This window comes from Cibotium barometz, chromosome 58 (assembly GCF_041138505.1).
Source record: "Cibotium barometz isolate CiBa-2024 chromosome 58, ASM4113850v1, whole genome shotgun sequence".
In the NCBI taxonomy this organism is placed as follows: Eukaryota; Viridiplantae; Streptophyta; class Polypodiopsida; order Cyatheales; family Cibotiaceae; genus Cibotium; species Cibotium barometz.
Window position 1 is genome coordinate 19,052,078 of NC_141103.1, and position 11,625 is coordinate 19,063,702.

The following is an 11,625-nucleotide window of genomic DNA, read 5'->3' on the forward strand; positions in this document are numbered from 1 at the left end:
GGTTGCTCCTCACTGCCCCCCCATGCACGCACGCATGCATATACATGCCCAAGCAATATATGTATGGCCAGCATCAAGATGATTTGAATTGTAGAACAATTGGAAGCACTGGAGATGTGCCCACTGATATGTTTTAGCTCATATAGGATGAAGTTGAAGGACTGTATCCCACTGTTAAAGAGGAACGATATGCCTTCATTATGGCTCAAATGCTTGCAGTAGTTATGTTAAAGAATGCCATTTTGATTTGGCTACTTGTATTTTTTAATGTAGTCACATGGTTAATAGTAGATTTTTGCAGGAAATGGCAGGAAGCACGCCTCCAGCGAGAGCAAGAAGAAAAGAAGACAGCTGAAGAGATTCTTAACAGGAGGAGAAGAGAGCGAGCTCGATTGGCAACATACATATATAAAGGGTCATGTAATAGATCTCAAACTAATACGGAACACATGAACAAAAACAGCATGCTATTAAGAAATAGAAGGGGAGTCGATGATGATTCTGCCTGTAGACAGAAGGGTAGGTTTCAGGTCTATGATCAGGCAATCTTGTCCTCTGAGGGAACGCCCCAGAAAATAACCATAGAAAAGGATATTGTTCTTGATGTTTGCAGCTTACCGAGTATTCCAATCACTAAGAACCCGTGTGATAGCTTCTTCCAAATACGGTAAGAATGTTGTGTTGAGTTTAATATCAGTTTACTGTAGATGCTGCTATTATGCAAAGATTTAAAGACATCTTCACTTTTAAGCTTCTTCATAGTCTTGTAGACTGGATGGAAGTACGTCAAAGTTTTAAGCTCTTGAAATTTAAGTGCTTATTAGCAACCAATGGAACAAATTTTGGTACTCCCAAAGGTCAATATTGATCTTAGTTTGTGCACTTGCCTAAGATCATTGGTGTTTTTAGTCCTCAAGGTGTATTGGTGTCAAAAGCACTTGGATAGAAAAACTAGAAGTAAAACTACCTTCTGACCTTTTATCCTCCCCTCTATCTGAAGGAGATCATGTGAACCGAAGGCTCAAGTACTAGATTGACAACCCTGGCAAGTACCATGTTCCAGGTGATGAACCTCATAGAAGAGACACGGTGGTTTGTATTTGCACGGATGGCTTGCTCTTCTTTTTGTTATTCGGACAGTTCTTGGCATTTGACCCGGTTGTGAGCACTCAAAGCACACTCTAGTCTTCTTTCTTTGCTTCCACTATCCAAGCCACTTTCTTGGCTGCCCGCTCCTCTGTTTGAGCTGGCTGTTGGTTGTTGGATGAGCTTTTATATGGTCTCTTATTACCGATGCCTGTTGGGGCTTCTGCCGATGCTGGGATTTCCTCTTGTGGCCATGAATGTTATCAAAGTTTCAGGCATACTTATAGCATCTTCCAAAGACTTTATCTCATTCTGGGATACCTCAAGCTGGTAATCCAGATCTGACCTGAAAACAAACATGGATACCACATGCTGCGGGTCCACCTTGCACTACGATAGGGAGTCCTTAAATTCTTGGACATACCTATCAAAGGTTTTGCCTTTCATGTCCAAATCCTTCAGTTTGCGGTAGGCCTGAACCACTACAAACTGTCGACGAAAAGCATTCACAAATTCTTGCCATGTGATTGGCTTTGGTTGTAGATCCTGCCACCAGATAAAAGCTTTCTGATTTAAAAACATCTGAACCTTTTGGATTCTTCTGTATTGTTGGTGATCAAATCAAAGTATGTGGTTTATTGGTTCAACCAATTATCGACAAATGGCTCCTCACACTCCATTTTCTCTCCAGAATAAGGTATGCCTTGAAAGTGTAAGAAGGTAGCAGGAGCCACTGCTTGCTGTTGCACTTAGGGATGGGCTTGTCCACCCAAGGCTTGCTAAACCTATGTTTTAAGGTTCGGGAGACGAATATTCAAATGGTTCATACCTTCCCGTGATCCACTGCTGCATGGCATACGTGAAGACGAGTGCTTGATTCGAATCAGTTTGTGGTATTGTGGAGGCTTGGTAGGATTTGTCGTAAGAAAAGGGTCGTTTCCCGGTTCCATTGTAAAAGAGAATTGAAAGGTTAAGAGAGAAGCTTTTAGGGTAGATGAGAAGTGGAAAGTTAAGGCTTAACTTTGTGGCAAAGATCACCCGTGGAGGAAATGTGTTGTGTAGGTATGAGAATATGAGGCCAGGCCCTTTTTAAAGTAAGCACGCTCTTTTTGTGCTTTCTTGCCAAAAAGGTCTAGCACACTTTAAAAAGCTGGCCGCCCCTGATATCAACACACGCACTCTATTACTGTTGTGTTCACACAGCCATGTGCCCCCTTTCTTCTGGTTCATACACGCACTCTATTACTGTTGTGTTCACACATCCATGCACCCCCTTTCTGCTGGTTTATACACGCGATTCAGTCCATGCTTTTTCCAGCATATGCACTCAGCCTTTTCTGACCGGCTTTTTGGCGTGCTTTTTCTTGCACACCATGCCTTTGCTGGCTGACCGTATGCTCGCCCGATAGCTGGTCGCTCTTACCATGCTGCTGGTTGTCTTCTGGCCACCTGTGTGCCTGCTGGCTGCCCCTCTTGGTCCCTATAAACATCAACTAGCTTCCCCACTTCTTGCCACCTTCTCAGCAGATACGGACCAGCCTGTGAGCGCCTTACTTCAGGGCTGCCACCGGACTGTACATAGTCAGCCTAAGGTCTTTACCCTCGTGTCATGTGCACACATGGACATGGCTGATTTCCAGGCTATATCCTGATTGGGCAGCAGATAAAACATTAGGGTTTGAGCATTAGCAGCTGTCATAGGCATGAGAAGGCTTATCTGTGGACCAGGACCCTGTCGGCCAGGTTTAGGAGGTGATATACTTCGTCGGCAGCATGTGTATTATTTCATGTCCATGAAACTGGCCTACCAGCAGTTGGTCAGTTGATTGAGTCCTCGAAGATCCTATAAAAGGAAGAGTTTGTGCTCAGTGTAGGTCATTTGATCCTCTCTTGAGGGCAGGTCATAGATAGGCATTAGTTTCTTTTGGAAGGCCAAGGGCCACACACAGTTTGTAGTCCTATGGACAGTTTTGTGTACTAAATAATGTACTGAAAATACAGCTCTCTCTCTTCTCTCTGTCTTTGTTGGTGATTTGCATCAAGGTTCCTATGCGGTTACTTAGGGCTGAAAGAAGACACATAATATTTGAGTATCCAGCTCATGGTTTTCCATAGAATTGACCTTTGAACAAAGATAAGATGCATCAACTTATGAAGTTAGCTGCACCATATCAATTGATTGCAGGAGAACTATATAAGCTAGGCAGGACGATATCCTCAGGAGATGTGTGCGAGAAGATGAGCTCATCACAATAGTAGAAGAAGCACGCTCGAGAATAGTCGGAGGACATTTTGCGAAAGAAGCTACAGCTCGAAAGGTACTTCAAGCAGGACTACGGTGGCCTATGTTATTCGACACACCATAGAATTTGTGAAAAGATGTGAGGAATGTTAGCGGTTTGCTATTCTGCAACAAAAGGACAGGATGCCACTTACACCTGTAATTGTGAGACAACCCTTTAAGAAATGGGGTATTGATTTGTTGGACCTATTAGTCTAGCAACGCATCCAACAAGCCCGTTATATGTGATCGTGGGGCCATGGATTATTTTACTAAGTGGGCAGAGGCGAGAGCCTCAAAAAGAGCTGATGCTCAAACTACGAACAAGTTCTTATATGAACAGATCATTTCCAGATTTGGTTGCCCAGTGGAATCAACCAGGGGTTCACATTTCATCAATGAAGTGATTGAACAGTTACTCACAGGATTCCTTGTAGTCCATCGAAAATCATCACCTTATTACCTACAGGCAAATACCTACAGGCAAATGGCTAAGCAGCAGAGAGCACAAACAAGATTTTATGTATTATCTTGACTAAGACTTTAGAATCAAGTCGCACGGATTGGGAACATAAGCTGACTGCATCACTATGGGCCTATCGTCTTACATCGTATAAGGTAGTGACGTGATACACTCCCTTTCGTCTAGCTTACAACATTGATAGGCGGTAATGCCTATGGAATTCTTAGTTCCAAGCCTACGTATTGTAGTATAGGAAAGGCTCACAAAAAATGCGTTAGCCAAGAGGCTAATTGATTTAGAAAAACTTAATGAAACCGGCGAATTGCTTCGCATGGGCTTATGGTCGAAAAACTACGGAGAAAACATTGGTTTGACCATAACCTGAAACACAAAGAACTGGAAATGGGGGACCTTGTCCCCATGTACGGTGTTGCAAGCACCAAGAAAAAGAAACTGAAATACAGAGGGTTAGGAAATTTTGAGAGTGACCGAAATCACCCCTCAAGGAAAACGGGTTCAAGGGGGTGGAGCAAGGATGCCATGATCAACCTGGGGAAAGAGATGATTGAAGTGTTGAGGGATAGGGCATGAAGGCAAGGGGACAAAGTGGGACAGATGCACAGATCTCAACACTAGATCTGGAGTGGAGTTAGAGACATGGCAAGAAAAGGTTGCCAAGAAGGAAGGATGAGAGGTTTTGGAGTCCAGGAGGGGACAAAGGGAGGATGACAGTCATCCAAGGTCGAAGGTTGGAACCTCATCATCAAGTTTAGCAGGAGGTCATGTGCACAATGGACATGGCTGATTTCCAAGCTATATCCTAATTGGGCAGCAGATAAAACATTAGGGTTTGAGCATTAGGAGCTGTCAGACCAGGACACTGTCGGCCAGGTTTAGGAGGTGATATACTTCCAGTTGACAGCATATGTATTATTTCATGTCCATGGAACTAGCTGACGAGTAGTCGGCCAATTGATTTAGTCTTCCACGAGCCTATAAAAGGCAGAGTTTGTGCTCAATGTAGGTAATTTGATCCTCTCTTGAGGGCAGGTGATAGATAGGCATTAGCTTACTTCTTTTGGAAGGCCAAGGGCCACATTAAGTTTGTACAGTCCTATGAACAACTTTGTGTACTAAATAATATACTGAAAATACTCTTTGTCTTTGTTGGCTATTTGCATCAAGGTTCGTATTCGGTTACTTAGGGCTGAAAGAAGACACATAGGGATTCTGCGCATGTGACACCTCGCCCTTTGGCTTGTTCGACAAGAAACAGGGATTTCCTAGGAGCAAAATGGTTGCAAGGACCTGCTCTCTAGCCTGCACATCTCATGCTTTTTCTACCATAACGAGTTCCTTGCACATCCATGCAAAGAAACCTCCGTCTCGACTCTCTTTACTCATCCAAGCAGAAGAGACTGAAGGCTTTACCTTCCACCATGCCACATATGGGTGTACTATTTGGACTCCTTATGTTTCTTGGCATGAATACCCTCAAACTCCAGAATCCATAGCATTCTTTAGCTTGTCAGGCCTGCTTTGATATCATTGTAAGGTCTCATTGACCCAAACCCTAGAACTTTTTGACATAGAACCCACAGAGGATCAAGGCTTAAGGCTCACTTCCCAGCCATAGAGTCCAACCGAACTCACCCTTGAGCTGGTGGCCATAGCTACATTGTGGGCCCTGCTCCAAACGTAGTAAGACTAGGTGTCCCATACGACCTAGCCACACCTGAGGGTGTCCTTGTGCCAAACAGTCCCGATGGGCCATTTGCCACGAGTTGGACTTGACGATCGTATCTCACAACTGAGCCTAGGGCTTGCTTATATAGACCTCTGGCCAATAACTTTTGCTTGGGCCTAATAATAGCTAGTAACCCTATTATTGACTATAACTGTAGCATCCCCTTATAAGCCCTAACCCATGTGGGGCTATTTCCTAATCTTGGGTTAACTTAACCTGCGAACGCAACAGGATTTATTGCAATTTTGAAAAGATTGAAATAAAATTATGAAAATTTCAGGTTAGAGTTGGCGATTTTAGAAATGTCACTTGGATCCCCCCAAATTGGATTTGGAGACTTTTTAAAATTTTACTTCAATTTGAGTGAAATTCTCCAAATCCAACTTGGGATTTTTAAAATGGCACTTCAATTTCACTACATTCAAAAGAGATCGCAAAAAATTCCAAATGGGATTCTGGGGAATTGGAGAATCCCATTTTTTTTTGTGCAATTTCACTCCCATTTGGTGAACTTTAAGTGACACTTTAAGTTGCAATTTCACCTATGCTTTTTTCTGTCCCCTCAGCTCCCCACCATGTGGTGTCTTTGCAGGAATTTTCTATGTTGTAACTTGGTGTATTAAAATAAAATTAAAAGCATCTAATGCTGTAATGGATGAGGTTGCATTCTTTGTTTGTTAGAACTCCATGCTGCTTGCTTATGCTTGTCAGTACAGCCATGCAAGTGTAGGGCAGGACAAACCAGTTGCTACAACGCGTTTTCTTGAGGATGCTTTGCAAGAGCGCCTAGAAAATGAAGCGGCTACAAGTCTTCTCATTGCAGAAATTACCGATATGAAGTCCCGGCTTGATGACTGCCTTTCAAAACCCTCTGAAGATGACTTTAAATCTCCTATATTGAGAGATCTAGCAAGTGGAAAGGGCATCCAAAGTTGCGTTGATTCCAACCTCATTTTCCCCCCTTACAATTCAACTAAAATAGCTGAGACACGACAATTTGCTGCCAAAAAGGATGATGGATTTGAGTGTAAGAGGATTGAGGCCGTCCTCAGGTCAAATGAGAAAACATATGATCAAAGCAATGGCACAATATTGATAGAAAAAGGACTTGCAGAAGACCATGGAGAAGGAATGGTTTCGTTTTCCAAAGAGAATCAAGTTGAGAACAGAACAAGAAGTTGTATGCATGCTGATCAGGAAAGTTGTACTCTGGACAGCTTTGGGAAAGATAATGTAGTGCTTCACATGAGTAATAAAGCAAATGCAGAAACGGTTATCTGTGAACAAGGTGGAATCATGACAGAGAAGGCTAAGGCGTGGGAGATCATTTGGAGGTCTGAGCCAAAAGGCTATCTGGCTCAAAAGGAAAGCGAGGCTAAAAGTATCTTTTCCAATGAAACGGCTTGCTTAGCTCAAAGCAGCATGGCTGTTATGGGATTAGTTCAAACGAATTCTTGTAACAATGGAGATGGAAAACACAAAAGTCTGCAAAGGATGTCAGGAAAACTGACTAAGCAGGAAGATGAAGATAGTTTTTCTGCTTCTAATGGCAAAGAGCTGCATGCGAAAACTATTACAACTGAAACTGGTGCAGGATGCAAGTCTACTGAAGAGCGTGCAATTGCAAATGTTGAGCTTTTGCAGGGGTCCTCATGCTGTAGCAAGCCTTCAATTTTAACAGCCACTCACAAAGTTCCTGACGCAAAACAGCTATGTGGCTTCCCACTATCAAGTGGATGCAAGGAGAACTCGTTTCTCTGCTGCCTAAAGAACAGGAAGGTGTCTACTAGACTTCTTGGATTCTCAGATGAGGAGAAATCCCTCCTTGCCTCTATAGAGAGACTTGATGTGAAGCTAGCAATGGTTTCTGCCAAAAATTCCAACAGTAGCCGAACATCATTGATTTCAGAAGGACATCAGTCCACAAAATCTGCTCCTCCAGTGATGAAACAAAAACCAGGCAGCGACTCATATTCAGTCAACAGTAGCATGTTCCTTTCAAGACCTACTGTAAGGACCATTTCCTGTTCTTTGCAATTTTACCTTCTATATCATATGTGCCTTACCAGATAATGCACACAACTTGCTTTGGTATCTATGAAAAATCGTTTTCAGCAGCTTCTAGTGGTATCCAGTAATGTTCTAGCAAGGGTCTAAGAAGGCCAAATAGTTACATTATATCGCAGTTGTTCTCAACTATGAAGTATAAGTGTATCAAGCATATCCTTATGTTCTACGTACTAGTCCCATCTGGTGAACTTGTGCATTTGGACATCCCCTATTTTTGTGATGTCAATGCCTTATCTTTGACCAATGACTTGTCTTTGATGGTTTTTCTTCATGACCTGTAACATATGTTAGATAAAAGAAATCCATACTTACCTCTTGCAAAATTTAGACACAATGTAGTCAACAAACATGTGTGTATGCATCATTCGCGTCTACTTGGTGTTCCAGGTACTGGCCAGGTAGTCTGGAGCCCAGTGGACTATCACATGCCATAAATCCAAGAATTGTCTACGCATCAAAAATAGCACACAAAAGTCAAAGAAATTCAAACATACATCAATATGCAATGCATATGTAAAGATCCTCCTCTTCATAGATTGTCCTGTCGTGTCATGGTCGAGCATCTGGTCTCATCGGAAACCACTCCTGAGCTATCTAGCTCCCAAGGAAATTGCTCACTCAATCATAAACTTTCATCGGGGCCATTTGGTCACTATGACCGTGCGAGTGTTCATCAATACATTCATTTGGGCCATCTTGTCTCTTAGACCACCAGACTGTCAAATAGTCATCTTAGCTAGTTGGTCGCACTGACCGCTCGACTATCAAATCCAACATAGTGATTTGGGCCATCTGGTCACTATGACCGCCCGATTGTGAAATCCAGGGCATTTGGCACAAAGCCCAATGGGTCATTTGTCATCATTGCCACGTGTAGCACACCGCTTTGCGTGGCACACCTGGACTAGGGTGTGTACACCACAGTGAACATAGGGTTCCCTCTAGGGCAATATGTCCTCAAGAGTTGTCACAAACTAGGAGGAACGGGAGCTATGGGGCGCACACATAGCTCACTAGCACACAAAACACACATAAATGAGCAAGAGCACGCAGATGAGCAAGAACAGTAAGAATGGCGAGAAGACGAAATAGATGAGACTAGTATTGCCAGAATGAACCCAATCACACAATCCCATATCCCTTTGTACAATGCCGCTTGGCCTTTGGGCTGGTCCAAGGGTGACCATCAAGTGGCCCTGCCGTCACTGCTGAGGAGCGTGGTGTTCATTAAGTGAGCACAAGAGACAAGTGGTGCACCTTTGTAGTGTCAGTGCAAGTGGTGCGCTTGGCTCAGGTGTCAATGCAATGGGCTGGACCGGTCTAAAGCGACAATGCAAGTGGTTGGACCGGTCCAAGGTAGCTGGCACTTTTGTCCAGTTCAAAAGTGAAGGACCAAACAGTGGCAGGACATAGTGGGCAGCGAGGGTGGCTACACCACCTAGATACAAATCTCACTCCTTGGGTCATTTGGTATGCAACCGATCCAAACTAGAGCATGTCCAATTAACCATTACATCAGCAAAATAATGATCAATTACATTCAAGTGTATATATATATATATATATATAATAAAGAGGGTTAGAGGTACAATCCCTCCCTCTTGAATCTGTCTTGTTCTCAAGACGTCTATGTTTGTACTTCAAATACATCAGGACCAACCGATTCCTCTGAAGCTCGAAGTATCTTTGGATAGTCCTTGAAGTACTCCTCTGGCATCCATTTCGTATCCAATGGCGAATAATTCTTGAATTTCGAGAAGAACTTTTTGACCACTGTCTCTTCTCTTTCTCATAGAATGAAACACAATCTGTTCTAGTTGCAAAATTTCTTCTTGCTCTTCCATTTCTAGTAGATCCTCCAATACGGGCTCCTCTGGGGGTGGCCCTGTAAATGGTTTCAATAAACTCACATGGAAGGCATTATGTATCCTCCAATGATCTGGAAGGTCCAAGCGATAACAAACATCGTTGATCTTCTTTGTAATTTGAAAAGGTCCATAATATCTAGGAGCAAGCTTTGGGCCCTTGTGCTCCTTGGCTTTAGACTTTCTAAGTCTTGCTTTCTCGAATCTCAACAACACCCAATTCCGTTCTTCAAATGAGACCTTCCTTCTATGCTTATTTGCAACTTTCTTTTGCTTGGCTTGAGATGTCTCAATAGTCTTTCGAACCTGTGCAAAAGCTGTATCCAAGTCTCGAACAAACTCATCCACATGGAAGATCTCTTCCTTGGTTCTAAGCATGGGCAACAATAATGGTTCGCCATAGATAATCTCAAAAGGAGCTTTTCTTGTAGATGAATTAACGGTGTTGTTGTAAGCATACTCAACCAAAGACAAATACTTCTCCCATTGATCCTTTGCTTTGAGAGCATAACACTTTAATATATCCAAGACAATGAGGTTTGCAATCTCACTTGGTCCATCAGTTTGAGGATGATAAGCCGAAGAGAAATTCAGCTTTGTCCCCATATTGTCGAAAAGGGCTCTCCAAAAGAAACTAGTAGTTATGGGATCTCTATTCCCCACAATGGACTATTGCAATTCATGGTGCTTGAAAATCTATTGAATAAATAATCTTGCCATATGCTCTGTGCGAATGGTCTTCTTCACTAGAATGAAGTGGGCTTGCTTACTGAATCTATCAATAATAGTCCATATACTATCATTCCCATTTCCTAACTTTGGTAATCCAAAGATAAAATCCACAGCAATACTCTCCCATGGAACATTCGGAATTGGCAATGGTTGCAATAGTCCTGCTGGCTTTTGTAGCGTAAAATTTCAATGCTTTAAAGGATTCTTTTTTAGCTTTGGTCCACTGAAATCCCACGGCTTTCTTTGTCAAATCATGCAATGGACTAGCCACCACTGCAAACCACTTGATGAACTTCTTGTAGTAAAAGCATAAGCCAAGGAAACTTCGAACTCCATGCACACTAGTCAACTGTGGCCATTCCATAAAAGCCTTGACCTTGTCTGGATCCAACTTGACCCCTTCCTTGGACACTATGTGGCCTAGGTAGTGAATTTTTGACAAAAAGAAGAATCACCAAATACTCATAAAGTCCAAATGTTGTCCTAAATGCTGATAGAATGCACAGTAGAAGATGGAAAGTGGAAACACAGGGGAGAGAGAGAGAGAGAGAGAGAGAGAGAGAGAGAGAGAGAGAGATGGCGAGGAAACACAGGTGTATACCTACTCTCAATATCACCAAACAAGAATACAAGTCCCGAGTAAGAGGGGAAAAAGGCCTTGTATGTGAGGGTCTGCATAGCAAACAATGCAATGCAATGAATATGAGTGCGGGGAGGACTGGCTATATATATGCCCTTGTAGAGGCAGCCGACTAGACCTCCACAACTAGGATAAATGTCCAAGACTCCATAAAATGGGGATAAAATATGGGAAAAGATGTGAGGGGTGACTAGCCCCTCTAGCTAACATGGTCAGCCCTAAAGGCTAAAATAGGACACCACACAAGAAGCCAGTAGCAAGGGGATGATGATGTCTAACACCCCCTCTCAAGTGAACTCCAAGAAGCCAGAGTCACTATCCTCGATCATAGATGAAAGACTGCAGCAACAGGTACCAGGAAAGCTCCACAAGCAATCTCCTCAGCAACTCAACTACAAAAGCAACAAAAGAAGTTGCCAGGTACATCGCTTCTCTGGAAGAAAACAACCAAGTAGGTTGTGACGTGCTGCTCCAAATAATGGTGTTAAACCCAAGTGTAAGAACACTCCCCGAAGTCGAATGTCGTGTTTCCCGCCTGGAGAAGGTATGAAAAATGATAGTAGACTCTTCCATAAGTAGAATCGATCCCAAGAATCAACAACAAATAAGTGATCCATGTGAAAGGATCACACCTCACAGGATTCAGTGTCCTCCTCAAGTATCAAACTGCCACCAAAGCCACAATCCACTCAAAAGCCCTTATGCATGTGATATGTGTCCACTGGAGAAGAAAACACAGCC

The 11,625-nt window shown here is 43.0% G+C and overlaps 1 protein-coding gene across 3 annotated transcripts in view; it reads left to right on the forward strand.

The window, feature by feature from the left end:
- Nucleotides 1–7,671, forward strand: part of LOC147606001 (uncharacterized) — a 35,057-nt gene extending 27,386 nt beyond the window's left edge. For all 3 annotated transcript variants that reach the window (XM_086792737.1, XM_086792738.1, XM_086792739.1), the window contains 2 exons: nt 302–667; nt 6,294–7,671. In XM_086792737.1, the coding sequence (XP_086648863.1) occupies nt 302–667; nt 6,294–7,650 (1,723 nt within the window). In that variant the 3' untranslated portion in view covers nt 7,651–7,671. The remainder of the gene's footprint in view (nt 1–301; nt 668–6,293) is intronic.
- The last annotated feature ends 3,954 nt before the right edge of the window (nt 7,672–11,625 follow it).